Raw genomic sequence first — 16,131 nt, forward strand, 5'->3', positions numbered from 1 at the left:
TATCTGAGAGAGTGTGAAGAATAAGTAAGGACACAAACAATAATAAAACCTGCCCAGTCTAGGAACTCCAGCTCAATTACAAAGTTGGTGATTAACTGACAGGAAACATACCATTAGCCAGAGAACCATGACTGTGTTTCTTTTAAGCACTGACTTACAATTGATTGCATGGCCTGTATCCCTGTGAGCCTGAAAAATCCTGGGCATCTTCAGGTATTTACACAACAATGTGTTCTAGAGCCCTCCCTGCCATGGAGTAACACATAGAAAAATGTATGATTCCAACTTTCCTGGACAACTGCACATGTCGGAATAATTTCAGTCACTGATGGGGGGAAGAAATAAGAGTGTGAACTTAGAATCCAGACTAGTTAAGTGTTTTTCTTCATGAACATGTGCGTCTCTGAGCCTCAATTTCCTCACCTGGTTATTTGGGATAACTATGTACTCTTTAGGATTGGAAGAATTAAACGTGATAATGTGTATACATTGTTAGCTCTGTACTCAGCCCAAAGTAGACACTCAATAAATGTTAGTTTCTATCCTTGCCCCCCCCCTTGACAGCCCAAGGGAAAACAGTTCAATTTAAAATCTAAGGGATGAGAGTAAAAACGTTATACATCACAATACAAGAAAACCACAAATCTCTTAGTCAAAAAATGATTTAAATTTGGCATTCAGCTATAATCCCTTAGAGATGGGAGTAACCATCTATAGCCTAAGATTCTCAGGCTAATAGAAGATGGATGTGAGAGCTTGGAATCTTCATTTCCCACTATCTCAATCAGATGATCTGTTCAGTGATACGTATTTTAAGGTGAGTCTTAATGAATGAAAGGTTTGTGGGATGGAAGTGAGGCTTTGTGGTGGAGGGCAACCAGAGTAAATCATGAGAGATGGAAAATGCTGGAGAAGGCTGTGCCTTGCATGAGAATTTGTGTGAGTAAGCAGGGTGAACCAAGCCAAAGGCTTTGGAGCCTGCGTAGATTAGAGTGGGCCCCAGTGCCAAATGGGAGTCCCAGCTAAATTTGAGGAGGAAGATATGCTTTAACACACAAACTTGTTTGTAGGTTCTCTCACTCCTCCATGCAAAGGTACTGAAGGAAAGGAGAAGAGCCCTTAAGGAAGTCACAGATGTGTTGTAGGCAAAGTGCAAGGGATATATCCATCATGACATTCCCGTTGGATTTTAACTTTTAGTCTATATCAAAATGAATCTTTATTCAGAAAATGCCACAGAAACTTTGTTTTACATTAATATTGAAAGTTAAAAGAAGACAAGTATTGTGGTCATGGTCAAGTTTGGGATCTATCATTGGGGAAAACCATTTTGTCTTTCTGGGCTTCAGTTTCTTATTGGTACAATGAAGAGATTTGGACCATCACTAATTCTGGCTCTCATATTTGAGAATTCTGAGAAACTTGGAAGAACTCTGGCCACCACAAACAGCCTGACTTCTCTGCAGCTCACACAAGATTCAGCCAACTCTTTCTGGAACCCAAGGCCTTGACAACATTAGCCTATAACCCTCCTCCATAATGCCAAATTCACTCTCATATCTCCATTGGAAAAACTCAATTGAAAGTAAACAACTAATCAAAGTGAGTTGATCTTGGGGGTGTTTTATGTGGGTTTCTTTAGTATGGTGGATGGCACATGAAAATACTTATTTATCTTGTGAGTTTTGAACCCCATTTTGGCTGTTTCCCAAGCAGATTTTAAACCACAGTATTAAGTCAAAAAGAACTTGTCTTCCGCAAGAGAACAGCTTGTTCTCTGTTGTCCTCAGGACCGTATCTTTGGCTCCTCTGTACCCTCTAGGCAAGAGTTTGCCCTTAATATTACCTTTGACAGCCCTCCAATGGTATTAGGATCAAGGAGTCTCAGCACTCCTGGAGGCACAGCAGGCAGAATAAGCTACAGTCCTTTGCACTCACATCCAGACACTTTTCATCTTTGACATACATTCACCCCCACTTCCTTCCCCCTTTTCCTTCTCACTGGTAACCATCATTCATACCTCACACCCAGAACTCAGAAATGTTAAGAGGTTTATCTTGGCCTTGCTTTCTAAAAATTGAGAATGCTGAAGAATGTTCCCAGATAAGTGACTTGCCTGATGAGAAGCCTTTTGCTTAGTGGAACCTAAACACATACTTTCTGAGCTCAAGTCTCACTTCAGTCAGTTCACTTTACAAGTCCATAGGCACAGGCCACAATGTGAACTACTCTGCACAGAAGTTCAGGGTATGGATGCTCAATATAAAATATACTCACTTCTGGGAATCTCTTCAAAGTTCATCTTCTGCTGGAGAAGGGGCAGCAGGGTGGGTGGTCATCTTCTTCTTTGTAGTCACTAGGTTCCATGTGGAATAAATGGGACCTGGGAAGAAGATGTACTGTGGCTGACTGGTAGCACTCCTTCCTCCAACCCATAAGTGAAGCCCCCTTTTAATCATGTATAAGGCCTTCCCCCCACTGCCACCCAACTAGGGCTGGCAAGTGCATTCTCTGGTTGTGATCTATGGTCAGCTCTCTGCCCCGGGTATCTATAAAGTGCTTACCAACATCCACATCACTCACTACTTGCTCTCTAGGAGACTCAGTCACAAGATCAGAGCTGGAAATTACTGATTTCAAAGGGATTAAGATGCCGAATGAGGAAATGTCATGTAAGAAACCCTATTCATGGGCATGATTAATGCTCTCATGGCATCTGTTAAGAGCTCAACAGTCCATGGAGAAACTTTGAGATGACTCCTGCCCTCTGTGAGTTTGCATCGCAGGCAGTCTATCCCAGAACAATTATTTAGATACCAAACAGAAACATGAAGGAATTACACACAATCATTGTAGCATCCCCTTCAATCCAAACCCCAGTTGCTTTCTGTTATTTTTATTTTTTTATTTTTTATATCAGATATTGTGTGGGTGAGGATCAGAGGCTTGCCTATTCTGCTTTTCCCAGATGTTAAGTAAATCTACTCCAGATGGTCTTCTAAATTTCCTTTCAGCTGACAATGCAAAGCAAGTTTACTTTCACGCAATGAAGCTGACATATCTATTTGGGCATGTTTTCTTAGCTCACAGAGAGGAGAATGGAGCTACATAATTCACCAACAGGGAGACAAAGTTCAAATAAGGAACAAGATGAAAGAGAAAAATGGAAAAGGCAGGATTACATGCATTGCCAGCTTCAGAGCCAAGGTTACACTTGACTAGTAGTCAGTAGCTGCCTCCTGAAGTGAGCTATTGGAGTACTTGGAATGCCTCAAGTAGGATATTGGGGTACCTGGTACCTCAAGTGGCCAAACAATACTTGATCAATCACTTACGGCTGTCTACAATTTGCCCCTGTATTGTAAGTCTTTGATTCTAATATTAAAACATACATCCTTCATGAAGGAGGTCACAGTTGAAGCTGTTATCAGTCATGGACAGTCTAGTATAAGAGTTTCATTTGGATTGAGAGACAATTTGCATTGGGAGAGAGGAAAAAGCACAAACAACTGGGAAACTGGGGTCACCTTCTGTTAAATGATTCCACAAATTAGACAAGTACTCATCCTAATAATGCAGCTGCAAGGAGAAGAAGATTTGCAGAGGGTCAGCTCTTAATTAAAGGAAAATTTAAACAAATACAATCATGAGGAATGGAAGCCTCAGGGAAATATTAGTTTACTAACGGTAAATTAAGGATTGAATGTCGGTGAATATTTGTCTTTACCTTGTTCCATAAAATTCACAGACTGACATCCATATGCAAATATAAACGGGTTCTTGATCTTCCCATATCAAACTCTTCACACACAGAACAGTTTCTGTATTAGCATCTCAAATGTAGACAATCACTATATTGATTTTGATGGAAAATAAAAGAGTTTAAATCAAGTTAAAACAAAAACAAACAACAAAACAACAAAATGTGGATTCAAATGTGCTATAGAAGTCTTTCCATGAATTATTTTTAAATGAAAGTATACTTTGTAATATGAATAATAATAGCCTGAAGTACTGGCTCTGAGTTCAGATTTTTGTATATCAGGTTTCTGAGATATGGGAAAACATACCATGAAATAACTAAATTGAGCTCATCATCTTTCTCTTTCCTCTGCCTCTATTTTTTCTTTACTTCTGTCTCAGAAACCACCTTCACACTCCATATCTAGCTTCTCCATTGCTTTACTTGGCCACAATATGCAAGGGAAATTTATTGGAAATTCCATGGAGACCAAAGACATTGCAAGAAATGGAAAGAGTGGTTGGCATAAGTTTGGGTTTAAAGCCCATGTGAGCACTAGAATAAGAGTAGAAGAGCAAATTTTGGTCAGGCACAGTGGCTCACACCTGTAATCCCAGCATTTTGGGAAGCCAAGGCAGGTGGATTGCTTGAGCCCAAGAGTTTCAGACCAGCCTGGGCAACATAGCAAGACCCCATCTCTAAAAAAAAAAGCAAATTTTATTCGTCATTCACGTGATTTTTTGATGAAAAAGAATATTAATTTCATTAAAATGTCAAACTTTTATTCATGACAATGTATCATAAACATTAAAAGTAAAATACACTGGATTAAATATATGGCATATGTCAAGACACTTAATGTCAATATATAAAGGCTCTTATAAATCAATAATAAAGACATTAACATCACTAAAAGGTTGGACAAAGGAAATAAACAGGCAGTACTCAAAATGATGAATAAACATGGACAAAAAAATAAAAAAGTCACTAGCTTTACTAATAAAGAAATGCTAACAAAAAAACAGAATCCTCTTTATTCACCTACCAAGTGGGCAAATATATTGTTCAGTGCTGGCAAGGGGACAGAGAGACAAGTACTCTCATAACCTGCTAATGGGAACACAAAGTGGGACAACCTTTCTGGAGGGCAATTTGGCAGTATGTATCAAGAGCCTTAAACATGTCTGTAAATGTTTGGCCCAGTATTCCTACTTTGAGATATTTATTCTATGAAAATAATTAGAGATGCTGTATGAGTGTTGTCAGCATGGCATTATTCATAATAAGGAGAGATTGGAAAACACTGAAATGTTCATGTTGCAGAATAGTTAAATAAGTTACAGTATGTCTAAAGGTTGGAATACTATGTCATCATTAAAACTCATGTTTGAAAATGTTTAATAACAAGAAAATGTTCATGATATAATGCTAGATTATTTAAAGGCAAGACACAAATACAGTCATGTGCCACATAATGGCATTTTAGTCAATGAAAGACTCCATATATGACAGTGGTCCCATAAAATTATAATACTATACTTTTACTGTGTCTTTTCTATGCTTAAATATGTTTAGATACACAAATATTTAACATTGTGCTACAGCTGCCTACTGTATTAGTTCATTTTCATGCTGCTGATAAAGACATACCCAAAACTTGGAACAAAAAAAGATTTAATTGGACTTCCAGTCCCACATGGCTGGGGAGGCCTCAGAATTATGGCGGGAGGCAAAAGGCACTTCTTACATGGTGGCGGCAAGAAAAAATGAGGAGGAAGCAAAAGCAGAAACCTCTGATAAACCCATCAGATCTCTTGAGACTTATTCACTATCATGAGAATAGGATGAGAAAAACCAGCCCCCATGATCTAATTAACTCCCTTGGGCCCCTCCCACAACACAGGGAAATTCTAGGAGATACAGTTTAAGTTGAGATTTGGGTGGGGACACAGCCAAACCATATCATTCTGCCCTGGCCTCTCAAAATCTCATGTCCTCACATTTCAAAACCAGTCATGCCTTCTCAACAGTCCCCCAAAGTCTTAACTCATTTCAGCATTAATCCAAAAGTCCACAGTCCAAAGTCTCATCTGAGACAAGGCAAATCCCTTCCACCTATGAGCCTGCAAAATCAAAAGCAAGCTAGTTACTTCTTAGATACAATGGAGGTACAGGTATTTTGTAAATACAGCCATTCTAAATGAGAGTGATTTGCCAAAAGAAAGGGGTTACAGGGCCCATGTAAGTCCAAAATCCAACAGGGCAGTCAAATTTTAAAGCTCCAAAATGATCTCCTTTGACTCCAGGTCACACTGATGCAAGAGGTGGGTTCCCATAGTCGTGGGCAGCTCCACCCCTGTGGCTATGCAGGGTACAACCTTCCTCCCAGCTGCTTTCATGGGCTAGTGTTGAGTGTCTGCGGCTTTTCCAGGTGCACGGTGCAAGCTGTCAGTGGATCTACCATTCTGGGGTCTGGAGGATGGTGCTTCTCTTCTCACAGCTCCATTAGGCAGTGCCCCAGTAGGGACTCTGTGTAGGGGCTCTGACCCCACATTTCCCTTCCGCATTGCCCTGGCAGAGGTTCTCCATGAGGGTCCCACCCCTGCAGCAAACTTTTGCCTGGGCATCCAGGCATTTCCATACATCTTCTGAAATCTAGGCGGAGGTTTCCAAACCTCAATTCTTGACTTCTGTGCTGCCACAGGCTCAACACCACATGGAAGCCGCCAAGGCTTGGGGCTTCCACCCTCTGAAGCTGCAGCCTGAGCTCTATGTTGGCCCCTTTCAGCCATGGCTGGAGCAGCTAGGACACAAGGCACCAAGTCCCTGGGCTGCACACAGCACGGGGACCCTGGGCCTGGCCCACAAAACCACTTTTTCTTCCTAGGTCTCTGGGCCTGTGATGGGAAGGGCTGCTGTGAAGGTCTCTGACATGGCCTGGAGACATTTTCCCCCATGGTCTTGGGGATTAACGTTAGGCTCCTTGCTATTTATGCAAATTTCTGCAGCCTGGTTGAATTTCTCCTCAACAAATGTTTTTTTCTTGTCTACTGCATCGTCAGGCTGTAAATTTTCTGAACTTTAATGCTCTGTTTCCCTTTAAAGATGGAGTGCTTTTAACAGCACCCAAGTTTTAAATGCTTTGCTGCTTAGAAATTTCTTCTGCCAGATACCCTAAATCCTCTCTCTCAAGTTCAAAGTTCCACAGATCTCTAGGGCAAGGGCAAAATGCCACCAGTCTCTTTGCTAAAACATAACAAGAGTCACCTTTGCTCCAGTTCCCAACAAGTTCCTCATCTCCATGTGAGACCACCTCAGCCTGGACCTTATTGTTCATATCACTATCAGCACTTTTGTCAAAGCAATTCGACAAGTCTCTAGGAGGTTCCAAACTTTCCCACATTTTCCTGTCTTCTTCTGAGCCCTCCAAACTGTTCCAACCTCTGTCTGTTACCCAGTTTGAAAGTCGCTTCCACATTTTTGGGTATCTTTTCAGCAACGCCCCACTCTACTGGTACCAATTTACCGTATTAGTTCGTTTTCACACTGCTGATAAAGACATACCCGAAAGTGGGAACAAAAAGACGTTTAATATGGACGTACAGTTCCACATGGCTGGGGAAGCCTCGGAATCATGGCAGGAGGCAAAAGGCACTTCTTACATGGCAGCGGCAAGGAAAAATGAGGAGGAAGCAAAAGCAGAAACCCCTGATAAACCCATCAGATCTTGTGAAACTTATTCACTATCACAGGAATAGCACATGAAAGCCCAACCCCCGTGATTCAATTACCTCCCCCTGGGCCACTCCAACAACACAGGGGAATTCTGGGAGATACAATTCAAATTGAGGTTTGGGTGGGGATACAGCCAAACCATATCACCTACAGTATTCAGTACAGTAACATGCTGTACAGTTTTTTATCCTAGGAGCAATACGCTATGCCATATAGCCTAAGTGTGTAGGAGGCTATTCCATGTAGGTTTGTGGAATACACTCTATGATGTTTGCACAATGACAAAATCACCTAACAACGCATTTCTCAGAACGTATCCCCATCGTTAAGTGATCAATGACTGCATTACAATCCATTTTGCTAAAATAAAAAGTGTGAAGTCTATTTATATAAAACAGAATGTAAAGAGGGATAAAGTCACCTATACTTTTTCTTTTAATTTTTGTACTTTCTATGTTTTTCCAAATGTCCAAACTGAGCATATTAATTTTATACTTAGAGAGAAATACCCAGATGCTACCTCAGAAAAGGAAAGATATTTGTAAAGTGCTTTGAGTATATCTGGGTTTGCTTCCCACATACTGTACTCAAGGTTTCCAGATTCTTCATCTACCACAGGAAGAAGCAATTTGTAACCCTGGCCTGAGCCCTCCCTTCTTGCCTCTGTGTCTTTATTTGCTGATGTCTAGGTAGTATATGGCCCTTCTTGAAACATGCCTTTCTCACCCAGAACCTTTCTGCTGGTCATGAAGAACACCTCAGGAAAAAAAAAAAAAAGGCCTGCTTTAATATGCCACATTTGTATTGGGTAGCCCTTAGAATAGGTCAGTGATTCTCCACTCTGGCTGTACATGAGAATCCCCCAGGGAGATTAAAATAAAACAAAACAAAGCCCAGGAATCACTTTGAGAGATCATTATTTTATTGCTCCAGAGTAAGCCTTGGCCATCCATTTTTCATACTTCCTAGGGTAACTGTAATGTGCAACCAGCATTGAAAGCCACAGAGGTAGGTGAAGACACAGAAAATGAAAGAAAGAAATGGTTTTTTCAGCTGATTTCAGTTGAGTAACATAGACAGGAATGGACACTAACCTTCTGTGGACCTGTCTCACCATTGTCTTCCCACTCCACTGGCCCCTGAGATACCCCATATCTACAAACTGTTCATTTGTTAAACTCCGTAAGATCATCAAGCACATCACCAACTTTCAAATTCATCATCTGAATGACCCCATAAGATGGGCAGACTCAAAAACAATGTTAACATTCTCTTTTGTTTTCCTTCCAAACTCATTCATGTTAAGGTCACTGCTAAAATGTACGTGTGTTCGCTGAAAGGATAACACGTTATGCCATTAGCTATTTTTACGCTGGCACCTGGAAAAGGGAAGGGTACTGAGGGAATTGAGCATAGGATAGGAAAGTTTTAATATGGGGAAAGAGGAAGAAAAAGACTGGGATTGGTAGTGATAGGCCTACTCAAGGTACTGGGGAGACAGGGAAGCGAACATCAGGATGTTGTGTGACATCAAAAAGAGAAGAGAAAAGGACATGAGGAATTAAGTTCTGTCCACACCAAAATGTTGCTAAGGGTCATCTTAAAATGAGAGCTATAAAGTAAGTTGGACATGATGCACTTGAAAGACCACTAAATTGGAAGCCAAGAGACTTGCTTACAGGGTCAATACTAGGGCAAGGTAAGTGCAGCTGCACTTGTGCAACCCTCAGAAAGTGCCTTCTTGAATATTTACCCTAGGTGCTTCACCTGCCTCACCTTAGCTCCAGCTCTGCTTGCTTAGATTCCAGTCTCGCTTCAGATTCTAAACTGTGTGATATTTGGCAAGTCACTTCCCCTGTCTAAGCACCACCTCTCAAACCCGAGAAGCTCCACTTTTACCTGTCTTAGCTATTGGGCTTCCATAAAAATTTCATTTGAAAAGCGTTACACAGCTTTAAAAATTGTATCCTACTTCTCTGAGTCATCTGTAAGAGTAGTAGCCTGTAATACTGTGGTTCTGTGTCTAATAATTGTAAGCTACAGGAGTTTTCATGGGCCACTTTAAGCCTCTCTTTATCAACCTGAAAATATTGACAAGGTAATTTCTAGCACAGGCCACTGGAAAAGTATTGAATTACCCTCTGGGAAAGACCAACTTGCCTCTCTAGAACATTTCGAGAGGGCCAGTAAACCTTTTTGGGGCTTTATGGCAAACCCTCTGAGAATCACAGCCAGGCACAAATTGCTATAAATGTCAACACTCATGAGAAGCCTGTTCATCAATATCAGCAACTTCCATCATTTGGGGGACTGTTAAAAGACCCCGTCAGAAGTACAAATTCTGTGGCTCTGAGAGATCTGGTACAGATTCACAGCTGACAGCAGGTGGTGATAGTCCCTGCTGGAAGATGCACAACAGGAACAAAATTATCCTCAACTATATTTTCTTGGGTATCTTTATTATGAACTTCCATATGTCAATATCCTACTTATTGTTCTTCTGTGTTTTCAGATCAAATACTAAATGTGTTCAGCATGGAGCGGTTTTTCACTTGTTTATACATTTAACAAAATCCTGGCCTTCTTTCCCCTGTGAAAATGATTTTGACAATTGTATATTTGAGATCTTTTTGTATCTGATGCTATCCCTGTCATGAGATCAACCTCATAGTCACAGATGAATCCCCCAGAAATAAACTGAAATAGAGATTCACATGCAAGAAGTTTATTGGCTGGTACTCTCATTGTCAGCAATTGTGGGAAGAAGAGAAGGACGCAGGTTAGGGCACAAAGAGAAAATGAGCTATGGTGCAGTCATAACAAACCCTCAGCTCCCTTCCGGGAGCTCTGAAGCTAGGATGACTTACCCTTAGAGTTACCTCGCTGGGGGTATGAGGGTTGTGCCTTTCTATCCTGTGGCAATCAGTCATTGGATGCAGGATACCCCAGGAAAGGGTCATAACCTTAAGCTGCAACTTTTCCAACAACTGAAGGAATAAGTTCTATGGTGCTGAAGGAGGATCTGGGTGGTACAGCACAGCATCCACCACACTACCCTTTGCCAAGATTATCACACCTTATTTGCCAAGAGTAGCCCAACCACCACTCCAGTAGGATTAAATTGGTCATAGCTGCAGCCCAGTTCTTCATCCATAATTTCCTTCCCACTCCTTGCCACAAACTACGTTATATTGGTAAAATGCAGATGACAATCTAGCATTCACCCACTTACCTATATGGTAACTACCATTCTTTAAAATGAGGAAGAGGAAAGTGGATAGCGACAGCAGTCTGGAATCAGAATGAGAGAATTTGCTGCTCAAGTAAAAGTAGTTTTTAGTGTTGCAAAATTGGGCACGTTAAAGCTCACAGAGAGTGGATGACAATTCTGAAGCTGCTAAAACAGCAGGCTTATTTTTACAAAGCCAAGGGTTTGTTACGTACCTCTGCTCCTACAAGCACCAATGCCTGTTTTTTTCTCTGCCTCCTGTGTCAAATTTTTCTCTTTTTTTTTCTCCCTCAAGCACATATTTACTCTCTTTGGTCAGCTTCATCAGGAAACAGTCAAACTACAATAAATTAGGTATGAAAACAAATAAAAGCTTTTCTTGGGCTGCTCAGTGACAGGTACTGAGCTGATGTGACCATTCCCCCCAGGGTTCTATAGTACACAGCCACATGCTTAAGCAAACACAGAGAAATTCTGCATGGTAAAAGACACTGCAGTATTCAGCCATGGTTCTGACTTGCTCAAAAAATGTGAGCAAGGCTTATAGCCCAGGAGGCCTCAGACATGCCCTCATTAAAAAGCAGTGTGTTTTTTCTACTTAATTTTTGAATAGGTAATACATTCACATGGTTCAAAGAACAAAAGTATAAAAAGATTTGTAAGTCAGTGTTTAGTAAAATGCCTCTCATTTGTGGCAGTATGCAGCCTACAAAGGAGCTCTCATCTATCATCTATGTCTTCCAGAAGCCTATGTTCTGAGAGGACAGCATGAGTTGTACTTCTTTTTAATCTTTATTGTTTTTGTACTTACAGAAAATAATACCTGCTTCTTGTAAAAGGGCCAAATTTTACATAAATAAATGACAGTGAAAATAAAAGTTCTTGGTAATCCTACATCTCAGAGATAACAGCCAATTCCTTCAGATATTTTCCACACATATAGAAACATATAGTTTCTTTACAAAATAGAATTATAACATAAATGCTATTTTACAGCTTGTTTTTTTCTATTATTACCTATTATCCAATATATTATATATACTGTACAAATCTTTTCTTGTTAGTATATACAGATTGAGCTGTCTTTTAAACAATAGCATAGTATTCTATGTGTATTTACTATAATTTCTTTATCCAGTTTTATTTTAAAATTTTAAATGTCTGTGACATAATTCTTTAAACCCATTTCTCCATTGCTTATAATTAATTTACCATGAACTTAAATCTACTCATTTCTGGAGAAATTAATGAGAAGTCAGTAAAGGAAGTTTCATGGACAAAGAAGATAACTCAGAAAGGTCTGCAGGTGTAGACAGATGTGCCTGTTAAATGGACAGACAAGTGTGGCTGCCTGGAGTACTGAATAAGTGAGTGAGGCCATTTTCCAGATTTGAATGAATTTGAAAATAAGGGAGAAGTGGGGACTGGAATGGGGTGAGGGATTAAACAAAGGGAGATAAAAGCAAGTTGGAATGGAATAAATCTTGATACATGGATGGTGAGTCTTTCCAGACGAAAGATTTTTATGGAGAGAACTGACATGTTTTAGTTGAATCCAAGCTTGATACTAATTAACAATATAATTTGGGTATTTAAAAATATTGGCAAAGGCTGCTAAAATAACAACCCACGTCAAAGCAAGCAATAATCTCATTGTTGTCCACACTGATCAGATCACACTGGAATTATCAGGATCAATAAAATATTGACAGATATCCATAGGAGAGAGCAACAGTGAGGGAACTTGTCATCATGCCATAAAAGTAACGATGGAAGGACTGGGACGTCTTTAGCCTGAGGAAAAGAATGTTAAGGGGAAACATGCTAACTGCCTTCAAAAATGTGAAGGACTAACACATGCAAAAGGAGTTAAATTTGCTCTGTGTCATCCCAAATGGTGGAATAAGACCAATGAGTAGAGATTACGAGAAGGCTTATTTTGATTCAACACATGAACAGCTGTATTCTGCTACAGGGCCTTTAAAAAAGTTTACTTTAAATATATTAAAGACTCTGTCCACTTTCATTAACATTATTATTTAGCCAATGCTTTCTTCATAAATAGTACAAAAGTAAAATTCAACTCAGTCCTTGATGAAGTTTCATAAATTCTTAATTAGTGAGATTCAAAATAATGAGGCTTTATCGTACACTGCTTAAGAAATATTTTCAATTGCCTTAATCTCTTTCTTCCTATGTTTATTTCTCAATCCCATGCCTTGGCCTACCATGTCCCCTCAACTCCCACTGAAGCAGAGAGCACATCAACAACCCACACGAAAATGTAAATCTGAGAAATAAATATGCGTGGTTGGTTTAAAAAGAGAAAGAATTAACATTTAAAGCAATGGTAATTTACTCTGATCTGTAATTTTGAGCTCCTGTGCTGAAATTGCTCATTTGGAAATTACCAAGTGCTTGGGTCTCATTTGTGATCTTCTTCCTGCATACACCCAGCACACAAAGGAGTCATAATGACCGGCTGAGTCACTGCTGCCATCTCCCTGAAGCGTGCTCTTCAAATGTCAATACCATTTTCTATGGTACAATGAAGAAAATTCCGAATTGTAGCCTGCTTACACTAAAGGGTGAGCCTGAAACAGCACAGAACCTGGAATATGCTCAAAGGGCATCGCAATCCTCTCCCATTCTCTTCTCCTCCAGTCATCAAATTGCTATGGCATGGATCATTTTGGCTTTGCAAATCATCCCTATCACCCACTCCCATTAGTCATTACTTGAATATAAATGAAAAACTATTTAGGTTTATGGGAAGAAATGAGCTGCTTTTGGCAATATCCCAATAAAATTATATCTATAGTTGAAGTTATATTCAGATATGGATTCAAACCAGAAGCAAAACTATAGACACAATGTAATATTAGAGACATGAAGACTCAAAAAGACCAGCATGTAGAAAACTCTTGTGCTATTCTTATGGATCATACTTTAGATATTTTGTTCTTCCCAACTTCTTAAACCCTAACTCCAAAAAGGTTACCCAAAACTCAAGCATCAGATCTTTTCTCTTTTTCTCATTCAGTATAGATCCAGGGTAATAGTAGCTAACAGTTATCTAATGTAAATTAGATAAAAAGGAACCAGGAATTCCTGGTAAATTTAATTGAGAAAGGGAAAGAACTCAGGAAAGCTTAATATGACTGAACTTTTTAATAATGTTGTGATCAAGAGCTCATGAGTATGATATCTTTGTTATAGATTGTCTTTTTCAGGGTTTCATAAAATTATTTTACTTGGGAGACATAATTTACCTTGTTGGATAGTCTTTCTATGTAAGGAGAAGCCATATTATAATGAGGCACTATCTCTACTGAAGTTATTTCTAATTTGCCAGAATGCTTATATAGAAGATGAAATAAATGAGCTTCAACTGCAGTAAGGAAATTGTAGGCAGTTGTAAGAAGTTCTTGATTTTATTCCATAGATATTTTGAGAGTGCATGTCAATAAAAACAATTAGATAATATAATTCAGCTGTGAGCTCTCATGTAGACACTTGATGCGGGGTGCCCAAAAGTTGTAGAATCTTCTTTCCTTTGCAACAAAATGGAAGCGCAAACTGTCTGGAGGGTTAAGGCTGAGGTTATGAGTAAGCCTGCTTTCCATAATGGATAAGGTTCAAAGGCACCTGATGGACTGTGACTAGAAATTCAGTAGAATCTTTAATACCTACAGAAAGATATTTAAATCATTGAAGCTGTTTTTCCTTCCTTCAGGATTTTCCATCCTCCAAGCGATTATGGAAGCAGCAGTGCAAAACAACTGGCAAGTAACAGCAAGGTCTGTGGGAAACATAAAGGACGTCCAAGAATTCAGGCGCATCATTGAAGAAATGGACAGGAGGCAGGAAAAGCGATACTTGATTGACTGCGAAGTCGAAAGGATTAACACAATTTTGGAACAGGTACGTTTGAGATTTATTTCACCGCCAGCCAACATGTTAAATTATCAACCTAAGTCAGCTCCCATATCTGCTAATAAATTAAGTAGCCAACAGACTAAACGTGCCAACAGTTTTTGATAGTCTCTCTAATCCTTTTTTCCTCCCCAGTGGCTGCAGAAAAAAAAAAAGAAAGAAAGAAAGAAAAGAGAAGAAAATCTAAGCTGTTGAAAATTGCATACCATGATTAATCTGGAATTATTCGCAATTTAATGCTACCTATCAGATAAACATATCCCTCCACACCTCTGTTTCATAGACAACTGACTTTCAAAGTAATCCCCTTCCTTTCCCATACCTTCTCCCCAACAGGGAACAGACAAGGGACTAAGCAGTGCAGATGGAAAGGGTTTTTGTTTCAGGAGCCTCATTGCTGGAATATGTACTATTTTCAGACCCTTCTAAAGATCACCACCCATTCTTGATGACTATGGATAGACAGACTGTCAGGACAGTACTCACCAAGTTTTGAATTTGTCTATATTTTTGCAGATTATCCCTCTGGATCAGAGAGAGAGAGAGAGAACAATTTAAGACCATTTTCTCCATTTTATAACTTTTTAATTCATTCACTCCACAAATATTCATTTAAGACCCATTACATGCTGACAATGTGGGCAACAAGTTATCACTGTCCCATAATTTCTCAAAGGAGAAGTAAGATCTTGTATTATTTTAAAATAACAATTTTTTTTGAGACAGAGCAAGACTCTGTCTCAAAAAAAATTATGTGAAACCCCATCTCTATTAAAAATACAAAAATTAACTGGGCATGGTGGCGGGTGCCTGTGATCCCAGCTACTCAGGAGACTGAGGCACGAGAATCACTTGAACCTGGGAGGCAGAGGTTGCAGTGAGCTATGATTGCACCACTGCACTCCAGCCTGGGCAACAGAGCAAGACCATTTTTAAATAAGAAGTGGCATATGAGAAAAATGTTTATGCTTTTAAAAATAGAATTCAATGGGCCAAAATATATTCATTATTAAGCTTGGATATTTAAATTTCAGACTAAAAAATATTAGAAGAAATGTTTCACCCTAAACCAGATCTGTTCAGGGTAGAGTCAAGCTGAAATGTGAAGAAAGTTTATCACTTTCCTTAGAAGTTTCAATTTGCCAGTTAATAACAAAGTGCCCACACTGCCATAAACAAAAATGTAAGGGAAACATTTCCATTCTAATTTAATCCCAGTGTACCTAGGGGCCAAAACAGCTTCAGAGATTGAAATTACAGTGAGCAGCTATTGCCTGGGAGAGCTGTTTTATAGCAAATTAAATATTAATAATTTGTCAGATATGCCCCCATAAGAAGAGAAATGCAAACAAAAATAGTTGACAAAAGGAAAGAGAAGGGAAGAGAAGGAAGGAAGGGAGGAAAGGACAAAGGGAGAAAAGGAAGGAGGGAAACTGCTGACTCTATATCGTAGAAATACAAAGTGTCCCCTTGTTAAGATCGGCATTA

General features: G+C 39.5%; 1 protein-coding gene across 9 annotated transcripts in view; it reads left to right on the plus strand.

Annotated features, from left to right (window-relative positions):
* Window positions 1–16,131, plus strand: part of GRIA3 (glutamate ionotropic receptor AMPA type subunit 3) — a 307,490-nt gene that overhangs the window by 128,132 nt on the left and 163,227 nt on the right. For all 9 annotated transcript variants that reach the window (XR_010132479.1, XM_063702875.1, XM_063702874.1 and 6 more), the window contains one exon: window positions 14,444–14,631. Coding sequence is in view for 8 of the 9 variants with exons in the window: in XM_063702875.1 (XP_063558945.1) it covers window positions 14,444–14,631 (188 nt within the window). In the remaining variant the exon portion in view is untranslated. The remainder of the gene's footprint in view (window positions 1–14,443; window positions 14,632–16,131) is intronic.

Source organism: Gorilla gorilla, chromosome X (assembly GCF_029281585.2).
Source record: "Gorilla gorilla gorilla isolate KB3781 chromosome X, NHGRI_mGorGor1-v2.1_pri, whole genome shotgun sequence".
Lineage (NCBI taxonomy): Eukaryota > Metazoa > Chordata > Mammalia > Primates > Hominidae > Gorilla > Gorilla gorilla.